This window comes from Homalodisca vitripennis, chromosome 1, assembly GCF_021130785.1.
Source record: "Homalodisca vitripennis isolate AUS2020 chromosome 1, UT_GWSS_2.1, whole genome shotgun sequence".
Lineage (NCBI taxonomy): Eukaryota > Metazoa > Arthropoda > Insecta > Hemiptera > Cicadellidae > Homalodisca > Homalodisca vitripennis.
In genome coordinates this window covers 238248389-238271670 of record NC_060207.1, presented here as the reverse complement: position 1 = coordinate 238271670, position 23282 = coordinate 238248389, and the positions used below count along the sequence as shown (strand labels likewise).

The 23282-nt window shown below is 34.0% G+C and overlaps 4 protein-coding genes across 5 annotated transcripts in view; 2 read left to right on the top strand and 2 right to left on the bottom strand.

The window, feature by feature from the left end:
• Positions 1-4230, top strand: part of LOC124355301 (DNA polymerase epsilon catalytic subunit A-like) — a 61231-nt gene extending 57001 nt beyond the window's left edge. Inside the window, 2 exon segments of the mRNA XM_046806383.1 lie at positions 1681-1813; positions 2942-4230. Coding sequence (XP_046662339.1) covers positions 1681-1813; positions 2942-3136 — 328 coding nt within the window. The 3' untranslated portion in view covers positions 3137-4230.
• The window catches only part of LOC124353199 (thymidylate kinase), a 129153-nt gene that overhangs the window by 84374 nt on the left and 21497 nt on the right, over positions 1-23282 (bottom strand). The window lies entirely within an intron of this gene.
• Positions 9639-22514, bottom strand: LOC124353200 (ATP synthase-coupling factor 6, mitochondrial-like). 2 transcript variants are annotated; one of them, XM_046803091.1, is made up of 4 exons: positions 22369-22514; positions 16016-16173; positions 10334-10464; positions 9639-9738 (listed from the first exon to the last, which is right to left on the bottom strand). In XM_046803091.1, the coding sequence occupies exons 2-4, from the start codon at positions 16168-16170 to the stop codon at positions 9716-9718; spliced, it is 309 nt and encodes a 102-aa protein (XP_046659047.1). In that variant the 5' UTR covers positions 16171-16173; positions 22369-22514; the 3' UTR covers positions 9639-9715. The 2 variants fall into 2 exon arrangements, with proteins under 2 accessions (XP_046659047.1, XP_046659046.1); XM_046803090.1 differs by having other exon boundaries at positions 22334-22486.
• The window catches only part of LOC124353198 (ETS-like protein pointed), a 357362-nt gene continuing 356844 nt past the window's right edge, over positions 22765-23282 (top strand). Inside the window, exon 1 of the mRNA XM_046803086.1 lies at positions 22765-22916. The gene's annotated coding sequence lies outside the window, so the exon portion shown is untranslated. The remainder of the gene's footprint in view (positions 22917-23282) is intronic.

The following is a 23282-nucleotide window of genomic DNA, read 5'->3' as shown; positions in this document are numbered from 1 at the left end:
CAGCCTCCGCAAAATCCTTCTGGCTGATGGAACAAGATTTATCAAGAAAGGTGTGATTGAAGATTTGAAAACTGGGAAGGCACTTGCATCTGTAAATTTTAGTGGTATTAAATCAAATCTAAAACACACCAATAATATTGACATAGGTTTCGGCACTCTTCAAGAAACCATTTGTGAAAGGATGAACTTGCCTGTCTCCTGATGGAGCACTAAGGGGCTGTACCTTAATTAAGTAACACTAAAATCGGATTAATCAAACCTCTCCCTCCCCCCTTGTAGCAGTAACACTAACTCACCAATAATTAGGTAACACTACCAACAATCTCCCACTCCTAATTTATATTGTTCTAAAAATTGTAGTATAGTAATAACTATTTTAAACTCTAAAGTAAACCGTGATTTATTAATAAAAATTGACATTCCATAACTGTAGAACGTTTTGAACTGACGTTTCTTCTTGGTACAAATATTTTTGAAATTTGAAATCAACGATTGAACAGTTCTTCCCTGCCTAAATTTTTGGACATTTTAACTCAAATCTAAATGCAACCATAATTTTGCAAGACAATCATTACTCCATCTCTCTGCATGGCGCTCACTGCATTGTTACATCAACTGTAGTGTGCATGCAGTGATAGATGATTTGGATTCACACTTCTTTCTGTTTGCTTTTATGATGGGGATTAACTTTTAAATCCTTGGGGAACCAGGCAAATTTGGTTAATGTATTCAAGGAATTATTGGTTGAGGTTTAATAGTTACGTAATGTTGCATTATACCCTCCCCTTTAACGGTGCGCAATGCTACATCATAAGCTCCCTTATAACGATGCGTAATGGTGCGTCATACACTCCCCTGTAATGGTGCATCATACTCTCCCCTATAATGGTGCGTCATACTCTCCCCTATAATGATGCGTCATACGCTCCCCTGTAATGGTGTATCATACTCTCCCCTATAATGATGTGTCATACGCTCCCCTGTAATGGTGCATCATACTCTCCCCTATAATGATGCGTCATACTCTCCCCTAATAATGGTGCGTCATACACTCCCCTGTAATGGTGCATCATACTCTCCCCTATAATGATGTGTCATACGCTCCCCTGTAATGGTGCATCATACTCTCCCCTATAATGATGCGTCATACTCTCCCCTAATAATGGTGCGTCATACACTCCCCTGTAATGGTGCATCATACTCTCCCCTATAATGATGTGTCATACGCTCCCCTGTAATGGTGCATCATACTCTCCCCTATAATGATGCGTCATACTCTCCCCTATAATGGTGCATCATACTCTCCCCTATAATGATGCGTCATACTCTCCCCTGTAATGGTGCGTCATACACTCCCCTGTAATGGTGCATCATACTCTCCCCTATAATGATGTGTCATACTCTCCCCTGTAATGGTGCATCATACTCTCCCCTATAATGATGCGTCATACGCTCCCCTATATTGTAAATAATGTAACTTCTAAATTATGACTAATATTTAGATCCTGTAAATCTTTATAAATGTCCTGTACAAGTCCTGCTTTCTTATTAATGTAGTCTAATGCAGGGTAGACACCCTGTTTGAACAGGATGGGAGGAATAGTGACATGATAACTTAAATTATAAGCAGTATCGTGGTTATATCACTAGCTGACCTTGGATGTTTGACTGTTTTTACAGCCCTGCTTGGCAATGTCCGTTGTGTAACACCAGCTATGATAACCAGGAGATAGAACATCTGCTCATTGACGTGATCAACCGGAAGACAATGGCCTACATGCTGCAGGACCTGCAGTGTAACAAGTGCCTTCAGGTGTGTAGCAGTTAGTAGTAGTCTCAACACTTATCTGTACAGTATTTGTTTTACAATGCACATTTCTTAAAGTAATATTACGTTCGTAGCGATTCCGTAAAAGTGTGCTACTGGCGTAATATTACACATTGTTATATTGTTCCTGTTTTATTCTGGTGTCTGCTGTAATGTTGTGCAAGAAGCATTTCTATGACACCCTCACAAGTAGTTCTGGTGTTTTCTACTAGATGTCAGCACTTCCTTGGTTCTCTGTCATTTGTTTGCACCTTGGTGAGTTCGCTGAAGTCGCACAGTGCAGACAGCTACAGTGTGTTGTTGCATGTGCAACCAGGAGTATTTTATTGTTTTATTTCTAGTGTTTATTGTACCATGGAAGTATCCAGACACACAAGTAGATACTCAAGAATCTTTATTTCCAAAGTACATTATATTACATACTCTTTGAAATAAGACACTAAAACAAGTATATTATCTAAACTCTACAGAACTGTCTCTGTTAAAAACCAAAAAGATAAATTCAGAAAAACTACATGATTTTAGGTACTAAACCAAAACCAATAAGGGATTGAGTTTCAAAACAACACTCAAATTTGTATCCAAAGTTACATTTTAATCAAGAAAAAATAATGTTATTATAATTTTTTAATTATATTTCTAATTATTTATTCAATTTTTATATATCTCTATGAAACTGTAAACATTCTTTAAATAGTAATGTTTTCAACACTTAGTTATGTTTCAATTGTAGAACCTTGTGTTTTATGTTTGTGTGTCTTTGATTTATATTAATTAAAAAATATGATCTGTATTGAAGAATCCTTGCCAAATTTCTAGCTTATTGCAGTTGTGGCAAATTAAATTTGTTAATATGACTGGCTTCCTTAAAAGTTAATTTTTTCACTAGTGGAATTAAATTTAAAACAATTTAGAGATGAGCAAGAAAGTTTTTTTTTAATTATATTATGCATTATAAAATTACGATAAATTAATAAAACACTTTCAAATGTGTCCAAGTTTTTTTGATTATTTTGTGGAATATTTATAAGATTTTAATTTTAAAACCAAACACCTTTTTAAAAATAATTTGTTCACTTTAATTATGGTATTTTATTATTTATATGTTTGCAGATCAAAATGGAGAATCTAGCAGAGTTCTGCTCATGTGCAGGACAGTTTCAAACTCTGATGAACAAGCAAGACATCGGTCTGCACTTGCGCACGTTCCACAGCATCGCGCAACATTTCAACATGGCAGCACTGGAGCAGACAATAGACTGGGTGTTGGGGCAGGCACCTTCGCTCAGGATAGAGCAATCACACTAGCGCTTCTCTTTCTTATAGCAAAACAATTGGAAACACATTCTAGCAATTCCGTAAAGTTTTCTTAAACCACTAGTTTTTTCTCAACGTCTGGTATCAAATATCAGACTGTACTGAGGAACTGTAATTAAAAAAAATGTTAATTCAGTAATAAAAATCAAGTCATGGACATTTTTTCATACAAAAATTGTCAAAGATTGAAGAAATGGAGAACTTTTGGTTCATTACGTTTAACCCTAGAAGTGTAGTTGCGCAATATTTTAGGCCTATAGGCAGTATTTTTTTGTATATTTATTTAAACCTGTATAAAGTTTCTAAATGTAACATGTTATGCATATTTTTTTTAAAGTTATAAAAATAGAGAAACCTTATAATTTTTGCTATTTTATGTACAAATTTATGAAAACCTAATAAGTATCTAAAAAATTGATGTATTATTTGTTAATTCCCTCTCATAGTAGCTTCAGTTACATATAACTACAAATCCAAAATATACATTCTGTTCAAAATAATATGATAATTTTAAAAATATATAGCATGTATCATTTTATTCTAAATATATATACTTACACATTATATTCATGTATGTGAATGAATATGCACACTTATTTCTTCTTATTTTTAGGAAACCCTCCAATAAACAAATAGAAATACCTGGAAGCAAGACTCTAACAATTCACGTGTTATTAATTCTGATCAGAACTAAACTAAAATTTAACCCTTTTAGTGCCGTATGTACAGATGTTTGAGTAAATTTCGAGAAATGACAGTGTCTTAATATATGGACGTTCATGGAAAAAGTTCTACCACAATCGTTTTTAATGTAAATCTGTTGGTACATAAACAATCGGAATGAACTAAATTACAAGAAAAAATATCTATAGCAATATTGTAAGATTAATCAGCTGTTTAGTTTTAAATTCTGTGTATAACAACAAAAAAGTTAAAATGTACTTTTCGGAACAAATTACCAATAATTTTACAGTTTTAAAATATTAATACACTTTTTTATCTTTTTGCTCAGTTTTATTTTTTCTTTCGAGTAATATTATATGTTTTGTAATAAAATATTTTTTCAAAGTGGTATTTCTCATGTGAAACAGAAAAAAATATATACTGTAAGTACATATTTTTCTTTTTTTAACTGTTAAAAATACATTCCATTTTAAAATAAGATTTGTTTTTAGTTTTAGAGAAGGAAATTTATTTTTCAGCTAACGGGTAAACAAAATTAGGAAGATATCTTAATATTTGTAATTTTAACAAATTTTTAGTAAAACACTGCAAAACGGCTGAAATAGGCCTGGCATCCTTTATTTGTACTGAGTGAAAATCTCCCGGCATTCTTGGAAATTACTTAATTTTTGGCCTGGCACTAAAGGGATTAATTAATGAATTTATATAAACAATCTTTTTTTACAATATAGGATGCAGTATAAAGAAGTGGGACTACATTGGGAGTCAATAGAATTGTTCCATGTAAATCAATTAACAGAGATAAAATAACTGGTGAGAAAAACGTATAAATCGAATAGAATATGAATTAAACAGATGTTGTAAACATAACAGTTCTCATCCATCAGCTGGCCGCCTAAAGACTTCACCGGCAATAGTTTACCAACAATCATAGAAAAGAGAAATTAAGATAAAACCCTTCCACAAAAACCGATATCGGTATACAGATATCTTCTTTTTCGTTACAGCCCTAAGGTTTTTGAATGTATGATCTGATAATATTAATGCTTTTGAAAGTCGTGTAAACAAACATGAAGAATCAGTCTGGATATCCAACACGGCCATTTACATGATGACCTTTTGCACCGGATATATAGCCATTGCCACTTCTAGGGTTAAAGAAGTGGATTTCTTATTAGTTCGTTCAATCAATCTGAGACAATATTAACCTTAATGAATAGTTTAAAAGACAATAAAACTGCAGCACAATTAGGAAACAAGTGTGTTTTAACAAATAATCTCAAGTAAAATTCATGTTAGTAATAAATAGCCATTAAACTGTGTGATAAAACAGATAAAAATATATTGTACCTGGTCTAAAATTGTTTGTTAAATTAATAACAATCAATATTTATTCATTTTATTTGATTTTTATTATTTTTTTAGGCAAGAGTTTAGTCATTAAGTGTTAAAAAATGGGAGTAAATAGATAGAAAAACATGGAACATACAAAATATATGTATATATTTCATATTTTGTTAATTGAATTTTTATACATTTTTTGTTCCATATTTTAATTTTTGTTTACCCACATTATTTAACACTTGAAAATAAGATACTTGTAGTGATATCTACATTAACAAACAATTTTAGAACTTTTACAATGTACAATACCATATAAGCCTACTTTATATGTAAATAGTCATAGGAATTTAAATGGCACAATTCGTAGTCTTTTCACCATGTAAATTTGTATGTTCTCTATTTATATTTTTGTACAATAAAGCAACATTTATTATTAAGCATTGTGAATTAAACTAGTGCCCTACTTGTTCTTGTTATCTCACCAAAGTAAATATGTTTATTTTAATTGTATATTTGTTAATATTTGTTAATAAAACTATTTTAAAACAATGTGATCCTTATTGTGGCTAATTGTACGTAGTAGATCACCTTTGTATAGTATTAAATAATTCTGAATTGAATGTTTAATCAAAAATCTTGGATAACATTAGTCCTCGGGTTGGTATCGCCATGAGATGTAGATCAATAATATAAAATATTATTAATGATTGTGTAGTCTTGTTGTCACTCGTCTCTTGAGTTCTTATGTTGAGGTTAAAATGTACAATAATAATTTTGAAAATTCCGTTACTTCCAGATTGAAAACTTCCTGTATTGTTCAATAAGTGACAGTGAACAATGCAAATTATAAATTTAATAGTGTTGGTCCAATTTTGTCTATTTTCCAAAGCTTTTATTGGCTGTAAAAATGTGCATAGCATTTCCACATAACATTGAGAATTAACGTTGACAGCTGCACCACCATCCTCAAAAAAATTAAGTCCAATGATATTAATTTTCGAGACCACACATCACACTGTACCTTTAGGACTGTACAGTGGTTTTATATGGATTTCTTGTCTGTTGTTAGTTACCAAATAGCAACAGTTCTGTTTGTTTACAAATACATTCAAATGGAAGTAGGCTTCACTCGCCATTAAAACAGCACTGTCATTCGCGTAAAGCGTACTCTCTCAAAAAACGTTGATCAAAATCACATTCATGAACAATCATAATCTTGTAAGGATGGAATTCCATCTCACATGTCAGGATGCTATCAATGTGATATCCCAAAGGTTGAAGCACGTCCCCTAGTCGAGCGATAAGGAATCCGAAGAACACAGGCTTTGACACTGTTAATATTTTGCAGAGTTCGTGTCATACAAGGATGACCAGTTGATTTATTTATTCTTTGTAACTGATCCTGTAACACGAATCAAGTTTACGGAACAAAGTACCGTGTTGCAATCAGGTAACCATTACGCATTAAACGTGGAAAATCAGGTCTATCATAAACGGATGCCAAATCTATCTCGCCACCACCATTATTTGAGGTTAAGCCTAGACCTTCATCACTTTACTAACTGACAAATGTTGGCAGGATGATTTCACCATCACTACGTTCACTTTCTTCAATACTCAATACTATATTCATAATCGTTCTCTTACTCAGCAATAATCTCAGAATCAGAAACAAAGTGCCTGCTAACGACATATTCAGTTGACGAGAGCACCAAATAAATTATGTTACCACATCGAGTAATAAAAAAATAATAAAAACATGATTATTGTCTTCTTAAGTTGTTAGTATTAGTTCCAAAGACTGCCGTGCGATTGCAGCCCCAACCAAAGGCATCACAGATGAGCTGCAAATGGAAGAAAACGCGCCACGGCGATTTCAGATGCTGTCCGAAAAGCGGTGAAATTACAATGTCAAATGAGGTCCAACATACGAGTTGTAAGGATTAATTTCCAGATGATTCAGATCAATTATAAAACAATTCACGCATACTACTAGTTTACATTTTGTTTCTTTTAGGTACAGTAGAACCTCGATAGTTCGACACTTTGTGGACTAACGGGGTGTCGAACTATCAAGATGTCGAAACTATAGGGAGTATATAGATTTTAACACAAGGAATATTAAAAAGGCGAGTTTATGTTAAGATGGACTGTAATTTAATTAACAATGTACAACTAAAACAAATATTAAACTGATGAAACAAAATGTATCAACTTACATTGTTTTACAGTGCTGTACTTCTTCCTCTTAAAAATAGTTAATGATTAAAATGAATAAATGTAAAAATAAACAAACTCAATTCATAATATAGGCTAGATAAAAAACAAAATGTATATACAAAAATAAATTAATATGGGACAACTATAACTTGTAACATGGTTACATCATGTTTTACTTTTTACAACGCAAAAATAGTTTGTGATTTTTAATTGTTTTTCACTTTGGTTTCTTCGCCGAGCCGCCTCGTCACGTAATCGTCGAAGAAACAAAATGTCCATTCCAGTCGTCCCCTTGTTCCTGTAAATACTGGATCGCTCCCTCGAAGAATTTTACACCTTCGCTGTGTGTCAGTTTTGATTTTTGAGTGGTATCTTCGTCGTCTTCTGACTCTTCTTTCACTATCCTCTCTCTTGATTTTATAAAGCATCAAACTATTTCTTCCTCTGAAGTTGGTCCGCTTTCTTCATCTTGTTCCATCCACTCGAAAACATCTGTAGGTGAAGCTTCTTCACAACCTGGGATTTTTTCCATTAAAGTGGCTAGCTCGTCATCTTTAATTTCTTCGTTGAACTCATTTTCCCTGGTGGTCCAAGAGCTTCCTCCAAGAACGCACGAGCGTTAGGGGATTGAGTTCATCCCATGTCTGGGAAAATCCAGCCAACAACATCCAGCATATCAATTTTTTTTAACTTATCCACTAATTCGACTCCTTCATCTAGGGCTTGAATGAGACATGAAAGGAGTTTCTTCCTATACAACTTCTTAAGCGTTTACCAAAACTCCTTGGTCCATAGGCTGGCAAAGGGAGGTTACGTTAGGGGGCAAGAACATAGCTTTAATTTCTCCGTCTTGAATGACATCTACAGCCGGGTGCGTTGTTGCGTTGTCGAGGATCAAGAGTGCTTTCATTGGAAGGTTCTGGGACTTTAGATGCTTCTTAATTTCGGGCACAAACTGTTTGTGAAAACCATTCGTTAAAAATGCTCTCTGACATCCAAGCATTTGATTGGTGTCTGTAAAAAACGGGGAGGTCAAAATGGTCACCATTCATTTTAATATTTTTTGAAGGCTCTAGGTTTCCTGGCCTTTCCCTATCAGAGCCAATTTTAATTTATGAGTTCCTGTTGCGTGACTGCAAGCCAACACAGTAACTCTGTCCTTACTTTTTTATATCCTGCTTGCAGCTTTCTCTTGTTTGAGAGCCAAACTTTTTTGTTGGGAGCATTCTAAAATTCAGACCAGTTTCATCACAGTTATAGATTTGCCTCTCCCACTAAGGCCTAATTCTTCAATCAAAGCTTGAAATTTCATTTTAAAATCATGTGAACTATCGAGATTTGCTGATAGTTTTTTCTCCACAAAATGCTCAATTGTTTAATACCATACCTCTCTTTCCATCTGTCCAGCATCCAGAGCTTGCTGTGAATTCAGGCTCTCCCTCTTCTTTAAAGTTTTGATAAAATTTCAAGGCCTTTTCCTGTAAAATCGGTCCTGAGATCGGTGTCCCTTTCTCCCTCTGAATCCTAAACCACTGGAAAAGAGCTTCACTTACTTGTTCATACTCAGACCTCTTCATACTCCCTCCTCTTGTCTAACGATTCTGAACACACTCTTTTCACACACCAAGACTCAATTTCATTTCTAGACTTCCTCCATCCAATCACTGTTGACCGACCAACGTTCAAATCACTCGCCACTTTCTGTACACTTTCACCTTTGTCAATCCTTTTTTTAGAGCATCTAATTTCATTTTCCATCGTAACAAAGCACCTTTTACGTTTTTTATCTGACATTTTAAAAACAAACAAATTACAAAGCAGTTCAGTAACACCAACTACGTATGTCTAACGATCGTAAAAACAGTAACGTATCACGAAAGGAACAAAAACGCGTCTTAACTCCCGCAGCGTCACGAGCGAACTGAGTTGACGACTAAGAAATAGCGGGTGAGTCAGAGGGGGAGGGGGAGGAGGATGCGCTACAACAAAGGGCAGTGGCGCGCGTTCACGGCAACAATGGCGGGCCCGTCAAGGACACCACTTGTCCCTGCTGTCACGTTATGTTGGTCACGGCTGGTGTCGAATGATACGGACTGTCGAACTATCGAGTGTCGAATTAACGAGGTTCTACTGTATTTTAATTGTGTACATAACTTCACTATGTGTATTTTATAAGGCTGTGTTATTATTATAACACTTGAAATTTATTGACTGTCAAAGTGATTAGAGGAAGAAACAAGATTACTCTACTTAAGAATTATTTTATTTAACACAATATAACAAGTGAAAACTGATTCTAGAGGTAGATTTTACAAGCCAAACTTATGAAGGAGACAGTTTCGCCTCTGAAACAAAAAATAAAAACAAAATTAGATGCTGTTATATTTTTATCAAACTAATCAATATACTTACATTAAAAACATAAAACCAATATTTAATTAACCAATTAAATATTGGTTTTATGTTTTTAATGTAAGTTAACAGTAACCAATATAAGCTCCATCTACAGCATAATCAATATACATCTATAATGATATTAAAAATTAGTGAGAAAGATTTTTATACAATGATGGCTGGATACAGTGACAATTCAAGATTTAAACACAATTTTAGATTATTGATCAAATTAATTTTAATAAGCCAACAAATATTAACTTGAAGACTCTTGGAGCAATTGGAAAATTCTTTAAATCTTACTAAATGTTAATGAAAACAATTCGGAAAAGTATTGATTTCAATAACATTTAGTGATATTTAAATATTAACTTGTTGACTACGTATTCCAATAAAAGTTACCAGTATTTATTTTACACATTTGAAAAACTCACATGCTTAAATAAAAGATTGAATTTAATTTAGCAAAATTATCTAAAATTTTGTTATGAAAATAATTTTATTACATAATTTATGTTATTCTCGATGAATCAACAGAACAATTACCTGGGAATTTAAATTCAGGGAACTTGGTCATGTCTACGCCAGAACCACCACCAAACTGCCTTGCCACTCTATCCAGCTCTGACTGCTTCTCCTTCTGGATCTCGGGGGTCGGGTCTACCAACTTTCCCCCACTATAAAACGTAAAACAAAGCCTTAGAACATAAAATCAGGAAACATGATTATTTCCGTTTACCCCTTCACTGAAAATTCCCACCACTCCAGGTTCACAATTTCGGTCTCTGGTGTTGAATTTATCAGCTACCAAATAACAAATCACAAACAAAACATTACATTGGAAAATAAACTCTGCCTTCAGTGCAGTCACCTACACCAATCTGACTGCTTCTTCTTGATCTCTACGATTTTGTACCAGCTTACCCTAAATACACATCACAACATAAACAAAACCTACATCATGCAGCGTTTAGGACGTTTTGTGGTGTTTAAGACCATTTATACACCATAAAACTACGAGGCGTGCTCAGAAAGTAAGTACAGTTTAAAAGAAAAACAAGTAAAACAATATTTTTCTCAACATTTTTCTACAATTTTTTTCTCCCTCTTGGGAGAAAATCAATCATTAAAACACGTATCTGATCCCAAAAGACAGTGCAAATGATTTTTTTGTGCGGACATTGTCGTCTTGAATTTTTGTTTCTTCGGGGATTGCATATGCTGCCACGCCATTGACCGCTGTTTGGATTCCGGTGTGACATGACGGATCCAAGTTTCATCATCTGTCACAATTTTGTTTAAAAAATTCTCACCATCATTACTGTACCATATGTGAAAAGTCAAAGCATTTCGAATCTCTTGGTTTTGTGCACATCAGTAAGCATTTTTGGAACCCATTGAGAACATAGCTTGTGATAACCTAAGCGGTTCATAAGAATTTTGTATATATGATTGTGTGAAATTCGCTGGAAATCGTCAGATAGCATTGTCAATAGTGAAACATCTGTTCTCTTGGATTTTTTGTCAACTGCCCTTACCAGATCGTTGGTGACGAGAGAAGGCCGACCACTCCAATTATCATCATGCACATTTGTTCGACCGCCACTGAACATTCTAACCTACTTTCTCACCATCATTTCACTCATCACGTCTTCTCCGTAAACATCTCAAAGTTGACGAAAATTTCAGCCGGTTTCACATTCCTTGCGTTCAAAAATCTTATTACAGAACGAATCCCACAATCGGCGTGATAACTAATTGTCTTAAAACATTTTAAACGTTCAGAGAAAACTGAAAACACAAAGCAGAACAACTAAAATGACATGAGTCAATAGCCAGTGAACAAGGATGACTAGTGCGCATGCGCGGAACACCGATTGTAGCGCTATGGTGGCAGTTGAATGAAACGGTACTTACTTTCTGAACAGCCCTCGTATTAAGAAACCATCTATTAAGAAATGACATTGTTTTGGATCCTCAATATATTTAACGAACCATAAGGCAAAATCTTAGTAACATGATTATTTTATTTTAAGACAGGTTCCACCATTGTTTAGACGTCACAGTGGACAACCAGTTCCTCTAAACCTCCTTGAAGGAAACATTATGTCAGTTAAGACTGGCATAACTCTACTCAGTTTTTTTATCATCATAACATCCTTCACGTGACATGCACAGTCAGGTCTGTGGATGCTTAATTGAATTGTTCAATTACCAATGAGATCATACAGCAATGCAATTCCCTTAATAAGAATTTCTCTACATTGTTCTAAACTGTGTATCAAAGTTTTCTTCTTTTTCATGGCAACTTGCTGCATTTATGGTTTCGTCTCTGGTAAGAAATTCAACTTGCAAAAGCTCTTTCCTCTCCCAGAACATAATGCACATGTTTTGAGCTAACATCAGCATTTTGAATTTTAGCCTTTTATGGTGTTTTATGAGATCTCACTTGTTACTTAAATTCTACAAAAACGCAACAAGCTTAAGTTTTCTCTCGGTCATGGTTAGAAGATTTCTCTCCTTCCTCACTATACCCAGTAGAAACACAGTTTGTAATAAATAATTGGTTACAATTTCATACAGAACATTTCTAAAAAATTTGAAATCATAGCCACTGTTTATTCTCTTTAACTTTCTATATCTTTAATAAAGTATACCTTCAAATTCAAAAATATTTCAAACTGAATCTCCGTGGGTAACAAGTGTCTGGTATGCACAAAATAGCCTATTGGTGTGTTCTTTTTCCATGTTTCTACAAAGGGCTATCCAGAAAGTAGATTACGTTTTGATATAAACAAAGCACAAGCAAAAAATTTTATTATATACATTTAAGAGTGACACTAAAATACTACTTTTTCAACATAGTCACCATACAAATCTAGGCACTTGAAATACTGGTGAAATAGTTTTGAAATTCCGTTTATACTTCTGCCGTTTGAGATTTGAAACAGGTAGTCACACCCTCTCGCAGTTTCACATTGTAATGTGTGCCCCCACTCCATAGACTGTAATTTAGTTTCGCAATTCACGTGTTTTACCCATTTTTGTCTCCTGTCATGATTCGATCACCATCTTTTCCATAAATGTCAATGAAGCAGCTATACTCTGATTTTTATGAGTTTCAGTTAAGATTTTCAGTACCCATCTTGCACAGCATTTATGGTAACCTAACTCCTGCATAACAATTTCGTGTAACAAACTCATTGTAATTTGAGGAAAACTAAATGAGAATAATTCTGTTATTGTGAATCGGCGGTCTTCTTTAATCTTCTCATCGAGTTTAGAGACCATTCCATAGGTCACAATGCTTGGTCGTCCACTTCGTTAATTATCACACACATTAGTTCGGCCATTTTTTAAACCTAATGCACCACTGACGCACTCCACCTTCAGTAATCAAGTTTCCATAAACTTAACAGACTTTGCGATAAATCTCAGTTGGTTTATCATGCTTAACCAACAAAAACCGTATTACCGACCACACTTCACAACTCGTAGGATTTTCAATTGCTTTTAAACTGCTATGTAACAACAAGACACAACAGTAACCTCTCACTAGCATGGCTGGATAGCCACTGATGGAGAAACGTGATATAAAAAAGGCTGTGATAGTCCTGCCTCTAGTGGCTACAGAGCCAAACATAATCTACTTTCTGGATAGCCTTTGTATGTTAAGACAAGGAGGAATGTCCTTCCAACCCAATACATGGCTTTATGCTCTTTGGTCATAAAAACCTAATTACAGAATTTGTTTTAACTGTGTGTGCTTTGCATTGCTTGTCCTTATAGCAGATTAATATGTTTATAAGTATGACCAGGAGAGAGCTAAATATATTTTCATTACTTAAAACTTTGAACTATTAAAATTTAACATAAATATACATCAACACATAATATATTATTATCAAGTGTAGCTAAACTTAATTATATTTACTCCAAAATAACTAATTTGGTATGCCCCCATCTATATATATAAAAATGAATGTTTGTATGTTTGTCCTTTATGGAATCGTGAACTATTGGACCGATCATGATGAAAATTTGTACGTATATGTATTTTTCCACGGAGAAGGTTTATAAGCTATGCCTATCCCTTTCCCGATTCAGGATTCCGCCCCACTGGTTACAGAAATACCCATAAGAAATGCATTGCAGCAAACATATGTTAACGTCTTTTCAAATTTTTAATCAGCTGTTCTTTGTAAACATATATTACACTTATAGTTTTAAAGCATAGAGTAAGCTTAAGAGAAACGACAAATTTTGTTTAAACTGTTTTTGCAATCACTGTTAAACATAGACTTTACTATCCAGATAATACAATTCAAATTTGACGTAAAAATTCACCTTTAACTGCAATATTTATTTAATATAAACCATGCTCATGCTTGATCAGAAGAGTAATGCAGATATCATAATTACTATCTTACGTTGGCTACAAATATAAAGAATGTTATAAAATCAACCTTAGTTGTTTTTTTTGACAGAAGTATGGTTCTCAAAACTCCGTGTGTACATATTCTCTCGATCGAGACAACAAAGCAAGCTCAATCGTGGCATCGGAGATATAACTAATTTAATCTAAAATTTATTATAGTAAAAAAAAAAATTTACTAAGTAATATAAGGACTTCGGTTCTTAAGATTTGCGTGCGAAGCCGTGGGTAACAGCTAGATAGAGGCAGGAATATGGTACATACCTTCATAATACGCCCAAGAGGCTCACGATGGAACGACTATCAATTATCTCAGCAATGTTTAGAATGTGATAGAAAAAGAATAAGTGAATATAGTGTACTGTTTTCAACGGGAAATTGCGTGCGAAGCCGCGGGCAACTTTTGCAAAAAATTATTGAAATGCGCAGCAAAGCGCGCCGGGCCCGCTAGTATTAAATATAATTAATCATGCAAATAACTGTATGATTTTTTGACATGTAAGTCATTTTGTGCGTTAATTTTAGGAGTGAAAGAAAAAACTGATCCAAAAATAGAAAAATTTCACTTTGAAAAAAGCCGTGGGAATGTAATGTTATAGGTGTTTTTATATTGTGAGGCTCCGGATCACTTAAACGATTATTCTTGAAGCCCAGACTGTTAATAAGGAATTCTATGTGGAGTTTTTCAAGGCAAATTTCATTTAAGCCTTTTACAGAAAATATTACTAAGACCAAAGAATTGCATTAATGTAACTGTTACATTTTTGATGAGATTTGGGTACTTTGGGATTATACCGACCACACCAGTATGAAGAACACAAAAATATAAATTTATAGAAATAGACATGATAGAACGAAAAAACAACTCTTTAATTGCAAAATTACAAACTTACAAGCATTTCCAGGTATTGTGATCGGTATTTTTGTCGCTGTTATCTTATCTTTCTCGAGAATCCCGATTACGGCAGGCCGCGCGGCATCACATGATTTGCACTGTACATAATTGCCTTTCCATTACAATCCAATTTATATTTCTGATCAGCCCCTCTAGAATTTGATATTTTACTGATAGGTACTATCTCGAGGGATGTTTTTCTTTCCTTAGGTGCTGCCCCGCGCTGATGGCCGGAGGCACTCGCATTTTGGGTGGCGGAATGTGATCAAGAATAAAAACAAGTTTTGAGTGTTTTTTCAATAAAGAGTTTAGTTTTAGTTTGGTAATGTTTGTTTTTGTTGAATTTTTGTGTTTGGACAAATGTAGAGGTAAAACACGGAAGTACAACAAAGCGACGAACCAGCTGAACGGGCGGCGAGACTCTGCAATCACGTTATCTACTAGACCGCTCGACTTTGACCTCTGTCTGAGGATGGGGAGGGGTTTGCGATAAGACAATTTCTGTTTTATATTGACGAAATATTGTTCTACGCTAATCTAGTAATCAGTAGAAGCAAAATGTCAAATAACGATTCATGTCTGGGTGTGGTCGGTATAATCCCAAAGTACCGAGATTTGAATCATTTTAAGGATGCCCAAATTTGATTCCCGACTAGGTTTATACCACTGAACTACAGATTTGCTAATTTTATTTTACTATTGATGATACCAGCGTGATAACATTCTAAAATGTCCCAAAGCTTACTTTACGAATGTGATGCAAGATGCGGATATGATTCCTAAAACCTTTCTACCTCCAGTATCCCAGACCAAGCTAGTGACTACCCCGATCAGGTCATCCTACCTTCTGGATGTTACACACACACCATGTTTCATAACCACGTAAGTAAGACCAGACCTGCTTTTCTGCTTGTACTCTCGGATCTTGTCCAAGAACAATTGCTGGATAGGATCAGAGGCTTTTTGAAGAGCCGGGGCTGTGATTCCGATGTTACGTTTTGTGATCCTTGGGAGCGCAACCCTAGCTCTGGTTAAAATTGTGGTGGCTTGCATTGTCTGAAAACAAAAATCTTGATAAAACAATTATACAAGAGAAAAAATGATTTTATTAATTCGATAGGCTAGTGACAGTTTTACGTCTACGCCAACTTCCTAGTAACAGTTCCTCCCCTCCTCTCCAAACTTAATGTCGACTTTAAGCTACACTATTACATAGCTCTCCTCATTCGCTAATAATTTTGGTAAACAATCTAAGAGCTACCTAAAGTTTTTTACTTCATAAAGAACCATATACAGGATAATTTCTTTGGTATAAAAACAACTTTGTTATAAATCACAGTAAAATACACACAAAACATAAATTATAAACAAACTGGTTTGGGTAATAATAATGATGTTTTATTGCGTGAACATATTACATGTTATGCAATCGTCAAATAACTGAATTAAGCTAAAATTTTTCACTCATACTTGCATCAAAATCCCTTTCTAACATACAGTTTTGACATTCACTCTCTCCCAGTCATTCGAATTGTTCCACCCTTTCCCCAGTCAGTAAGCCAATTGTTATGTTTCCCAGTTGTGTGCCATGAACTCGTCCGTACTGTAAAATGCGTAAGTGGTCAGTGTTGTTTTTAGACGAGTCTTAAATGCCTTCAGCATTGGGGCACTTTTAATCGAGCTTGGCAATTTGTTGACCAATCGAACTCCTGCCTGAGAAGGCAGTCGTTCATGAGCTACCGTTCTATGTCTCACAGATCGGTAGTCGTCCCTGCCTCTCGTTGCATAAGGGTGTATGTCACTACCTCTTATGGTCTCGCATTTGGACTTGAAAAAAATGCAGGTTTCCAATATGTAGAGGCAAGGAAATGTCAACAGTTTCAGGTTTTTGAAAGCTGGTCTGCACGACTCTCTCCGTTTCAGTTTTGCAATTGTTCGGATTGCTTTTTTTTGAAGGATGAAAATTCTGGAAAAGTTTGCGTTTGTGCAACCTCCCCACAAAGCCACTCCGTAGGAGAGGTGCGGGTAGATTAGTCCGTAATATGCCGTCATCAGTACCTGGGTTGGGCAGTATTTGGACAGTTTCCGCAAGACATAAATGCCTGAGGATAGCTTTGAACAAACATGATCTACATGAGAATCCCAAGTCAAACCTCGATCTAGGTGTATTCCTAGGAATTTCATAGCGTAGACTTCAGTGATTTCAGTTTCATCCAACATGACTGTTGGACTATAATCTGAATCTGTTTGTCGCAAACTGAATTTGATGAAAGATGATTTCGATGGGTTTGTTTTCAGATTGAGCTTGTTGAAGTGTTGAACTAAATTGTTTAGCTCAATGAAAGACATTTTTTCGAGCGCCTCTTGTGATTCTGAGTTGAGATAGAGAGTCGTGTCATCTGCGTATTGGACGAGCCGCCCTTGTTGCACAGATGAGCCAACATCATTGACGTAGATCAAAAAGAGAAAAGGGCTGAGTATTGAGCCTTGAGGAACTCCATATTTCAGCCCCAGCTCCTCCGATCTAACGCCTGAAATGCCTACGAATTGTGTTCGATTACTAAGATACGATTCAAGCCACTTGAGTGACCTTCCTCGTATCCCGTAATACTCCAGTTTGTGAGTGAGGATTTGGTGGTCGACACAGTCAAAAGCTTTTGATAAATCAAGGAATATACTCAAAGTATTCCCTCGACCTTCAATTCCCTCTACCACTGCATCGACTAAACGGGCGACTGCGTCTACTGTCGATTTACCGCTTCGGAATCCGAATTGGTTTGCAGATAGCAGGTGGTGCTTATCCAGAAAATTTAGACATCGGGAAAGAAAAAGCTTCTCAAAGATTTTGCTGAAAACCGGCAGCATTGAGATTGGGCGGTAATTTTGAATAGAGAAAGGGTCGTATACTAGTATATATCACATGAGAAACTGAAACAGTAATTTGTAAAAGAACCAGAGTACTTTGCTATTATCCGGAGACCACTATTTTTTGGAATAGTTTTTCTCAGTGCGGACTTAAAACAGAGTGGCGATCTCGGTGATATCGCTTCCTTTCAGGATGCAGAAAACAAGAATCGATTGTCATAATGACATGTAATTTTCACAGTAATTCAAATAAAGTCTGTTCTTTATGGTAATGTAGGGTACTTCAGTATTATCCGAAGGCCACTATTTTTTGAGTAGTTTTTTCTCACCAGAGACCTAAAGAAAACTACATTACCAGAAAGAACAGACTTTATTTGAATTACTGTGAAAATTACATGTCATTATGACAATCGATTCTTGTTTTCTGCATCCTGAAAGGAAGCGATATCACCGAGATCGCCACTCTGTTTTAAGTCCGCACTGAGAAAAACTATTCCAAAAATAGTGGTCTCTGGATAATAGCAAAGTACTCTGGTTCTTTTACAAATTACTGTTTCAGTTTCTCATATGATACAAACAATATAACGGTTGAAAAACAATGTTGATTGGTAACCAATTACTAGCTAAAAATAAGCCAAAATCACTAAACATACAATAGAATTTACCGGCTTTCATTTTGTATATCATGTAAAGGTCTGTACCCGTTATTTACAATAATATATGCTATTGATTATAATTGGTGAATTCCAATCAATCATATAACAGCAGATTGTACTTAAGAAGAAACCATGTGGACTGAAAAACAATTTTTTGCTGCTATGGTTAATCCTTTTTACTACCAACATCATGTCCTCCATCTTACTAAATATTATCCTAGCCTAATCATACGGAACACTGCAGTGACGCGTATAAAATACCTCACAACCTATAGTAGGCTATAGCAATCCTTTCATAGCCAATTTCTAGTTCACGATCTGACTAAGTTATATGTTGTAATGTCTATTTTTAACAGACATGGCTGGTGAAAGTAATATTTAATTTGTGTTGTTTTATTTTTATGAATACTTCAATTGATTTCACATAGGCTATTGGATATAAGCTAAAAATAATCATCCACACCCATTCCAGTAAAGAGTTGTTATTAGATTATCGTGCTTACATCACTGATAATGATCTAAAACTGATTTTAAAATGTAAACTGTCTTTAGCACTATGAATTTTAACAGGAAACTAACCTCATTAGACTAAAAGTAATTATATATAGAAGAAATAAATGTTGAAGTACAGGAAGGGAAGACTTTAATAAGCGGCCTACACTCATTATTCGGTTGTTTTTCTCGAATGGTTTGATGCTTTTATTTAAAGAAATAATTTGATATTACAATTTATTTAATTTAGTATATCATTTCAACTTATTAGTTACAGTAATTTTAATGTAAACAATAAACGGCACAAGAAGTAACTTGTAATTTTGAGAGAAAATGGCAATGAATATGAAGAAAATATGAGAGAAGTGACGAGATTTGTTTAAGTGGCTTCTACATGTGGGTTTGGCTCCTGGTAACCTATGAGGAGAAAACTTTCCTCCATTTCATAAAGTGCAGTTACTCCTTGATATCAAGTTGAACAAGTTATAAATATTGTAAAGTTTCTTTGATATCTAAGTTTAGGCCATAGTGGGTTTAGTTGTTTTGTAATGTTAGAGTTGAATTTACGTTTTTTAAATTGTAATAGCTTATATGAGATTCTTATTGTTACAGTAATTTATTATAAGCTAACTCTTATTGTGTACGATTTTTAAATATCATAGTTGGATAATATATCGAACAATTTTACAGATAAAATTTAAAAAAAATAGAAATTACAGAGTAGTCTGTTTATTAAAGTCTCCCCTACGGAAATAATGATCCTTTCCAAGTATTCATGTAAATATTCTCATCGTCTTGTAATCATTCACAATGAAATCCATGGAATTTGTATGTTACCTGAAAGGTATCCTGAGGGATGTTTTTTAACCATCACCAGCAATGCGGGAAAACACCTACTGCAGTCCATAGGCAAGTAGGCTAATTTACGATCAGACCCTTCAAAATTGTTATAGGTTCCTTAGTACTTTTGGGTAGGGTACGATAAGCGGACCCGGTTTTTTACATCGAAATTGGGAAACGATATTACACAATCATAACCATCGATATAATCAATCGATACTCATTAATTATTTTGAACAATGAACTCAAATAATGTATATCAACAGATATAAACATTTTCAAATAATGCGTAAGGTAATATTTCAATTTTACATAAGTTACATTTGATTATTAAAAATGGCAGTCAATTTTAGAAAACTACACGACATTGCTTTGAAAGATGATAAGACATGTTTTACGTAGCTCCAACATGTTGGACTCGGACCGAAAAAACCCATTATGTGAAATTTGTGGGAAAGAAACAACTGTAACTGTGAGAGGAGCAAATATGGTCGATTTCAGTTTTCCTAATTTTGGTTAGGCCTATAATAATTTGTTTCATCACTGTAAATATTAAATTCATATTTTAATTTAAAACACGTGATTGTTATTGAGGACTATAAATACTTTTATATCGATTAATAGTCTAGGATTTGAGATCCGAATATTAGGTATCGATGGTTACATTCTTTGATATAAATGTTTTTTATATCGAAGAATGTAACCATCGATGGGTAGGGTCCAATAAGCGGACCCGATTTTTTATATATCGAAATTGGCAAACGATATTACTTAATCATAACCATCGATATAATCTATCGATACTGATGAATTATTTTTAACAACTTAAATAATCTATATGAACAGCTGTAAACACTTTCAAATAATACAATTAAGGTAATATTTTAAATTTCACGTAACATTGTGTATTAAAATGGCCGTCAATCTTAGGAAGCTTCACGAAATTGCTTTAAAAGACGATAAAATATGTTTTTTATGGCTTCAGGATGTTGGGTTAGTACCTAAGAATCCATTATGTGATATTTGTGGAAAGGTAACAAATGTAACTGTCAGAGGAGCTAACATGGTCGTCTTCAGATGCAAAAAAAAGAAGGTAATGGTGGACACAACTTTAGTAAAAAACGTTTTCGTTCTGTTTCATTTAGTTAAAGTTATGAGTTTCTCTGATTTTGGTTATGTTCATTTATTATTTGTTATCATTAAATTCACATTTTAATTTAAACATATGATTGTTATTACTTTTATATCGATTGATAGTCTATGATTCGATATGCGAATATTAGGTATCGATGATTATATTCTTCGATATAAAAAACCGGGTCCGCTTATTGGACCGTACCCCCATCGATACCTAATATTCGGATCTCAAATCCTAGACTATCAATCGATATAAAAGTATTTATAGTCCTCAATAACAATCACGTGTTTTAAATTAAAATATGAATTTAATATTTACAGTGATCAAACAAATTATTATAACCAAAGTTAGGAAAACTGAAGACAACCATATTTATTCCTCTCACAGTTACAGTTGTTTCTTTCCCACAAATTTCACATAATGTGGTTTTCGGTACGAGTCCAACATGTTGAAGCTACGTAATACATGTCTTATCATCTTTCAAAGCAATGTCGTCGTGCACTTTTCTAAAATTGACTGCCATTTTTAATAATCAGAATTACATATGTAAAATTGAAATATTATCCTACTTGTATTATTTTAGAGTGTTTAACTTACAGCTGTTGATATAGGTTATTTTAAGTTAATAGTTCAAAATAATTAATCTGTATCGATTGATTATATCGATGGTTGTGATAAATTAATAACGTTTGCCCATTTCGATATAAAAAACCGAGTCCGCTTATCGTACCCTACCCTAGTTGAAGTTAGGTGAATAGGCTAGGTACGTTAAAATAAGCTTCTTACTTTTAATATGCTGGTACTTTTCAATACTTTCAATTCATGGTGCCCTTTAAACTCATTTGATCATTATCAGTGGTTTTGATGTACCTACGATATATTCCCCATTCATTTCAATGTTTGGGCCAAGGCTTCAAAAGTGGCATTGGTGTAAAAGTAAAAATATTAATCCTAGACTGAGCTTTATGTTTACAAGACTACAAATATATAACTTAAAGTATAACTAGGAATGTTATACATATTTTTATTTTATTAATGGGGCATATAGGCTTATATCCTAATAATTCCTAATCCTAGAATGCACAGTATTTCCTACAAGGGCAAAAGGGTGAATATCATATGTGTACCTTACTGCAAAAATATATCTTTTTCTAGAACATTGAACCGAGTTTATAACTTTATTGATACAATTAATAGATTGTTTCAAGAACCACTCAGTACTTACGGTTTCTAAAGGTGTAGAGATGAAAATCTATTTGCACCAGCAGAAAATTTCGGTGCAGAAAGCAAGAACAAAAAAAAGATGAGATTTTAGAGGAATAACGTCTGAACAGCTGAATAGTCAAGAGAACGATGGATTAAAAGTTTTAATATAGGTTTTAATACACTTTAATAACTCGCTGTAAATTAAATATTAATTAATGTTTTAAATGCATTTAAACTTTTTGGCTAATATTTTAGTGAGACTGAATAGACAACAAAACAGTATTCTGAGTTAGTTTTTTAGTTGTTGTTTGTAGTGGTTTTCTCAACCAATCGCAGGCATTTTCAAAGTACTTTTTTATCCCCAGAGCCGCTTACAGTGTACCAACTTTCCAAAGTGAAAAAGAAGCAATTGTATTGTTTAGCTTGGTTATGAATAAGCCTATCAATTCAATTTTGTTCAGGCAAAAGTTCAAACGTTGTTGAGTGTATCTTCTCCCTTCTGTTTTGTGTTTTGTTTATTTTATAAGTTTTGTTTATAATTAGTTTTCAGTGCATAAATAAATTGCGTTTACGGTTAGCTAACTACCTACTTTACGCCAAAAGTAAGTGGATTTATTTTTGATATCTTGTGTTTACAACATAACCTCGAATACGCCTACATAACCTAAGTTTTCAGATAGTGTAAGGCATATTTTAAAACTGTAATGTTCATTTAGTTTTACAGTAAGTTATGAATATACTCTACAGTTATTATTAGTGTTTTACAAGGAAAAGGATGTGCTTTACAGTAATTAATATACCTGATAAGTAAAAATATAAATTGATGTTATAAATCTAATGATTATATTTTATTTATTATATATCACAGAGCAAAATGAAACAAATTTTATAGAATTATCAGGTCACTTACAATGAAGTTTGTTCTTACATGGTTTTTATAATTTTATAAGATATTTATATAGCGGCTA

Coding starts and splice junctions, on each gene's coding strand:
- LOC124353200 (XM_046803091.1), bottom strand. CDS start 16,170: ATGCAAGCCACCACAATTTTAACCAGAGCTAGGGTTGCGCTCCCAAGG. Junction 10,465..16,015: donor GAGTACAAGCAGAAAAGCAG/GTCTGGTCTTAC, acceptor TACGTTTTATAG/TGGGGGAAAGTTGGTAGACC. Junction 9,739..10,333: donor CCCTGAATTTAAATTCCCAG/GTAATTGTTCTG, acceptor TTTTTGTTTCAG/AGGCGAAACTGTCTCCTTCA.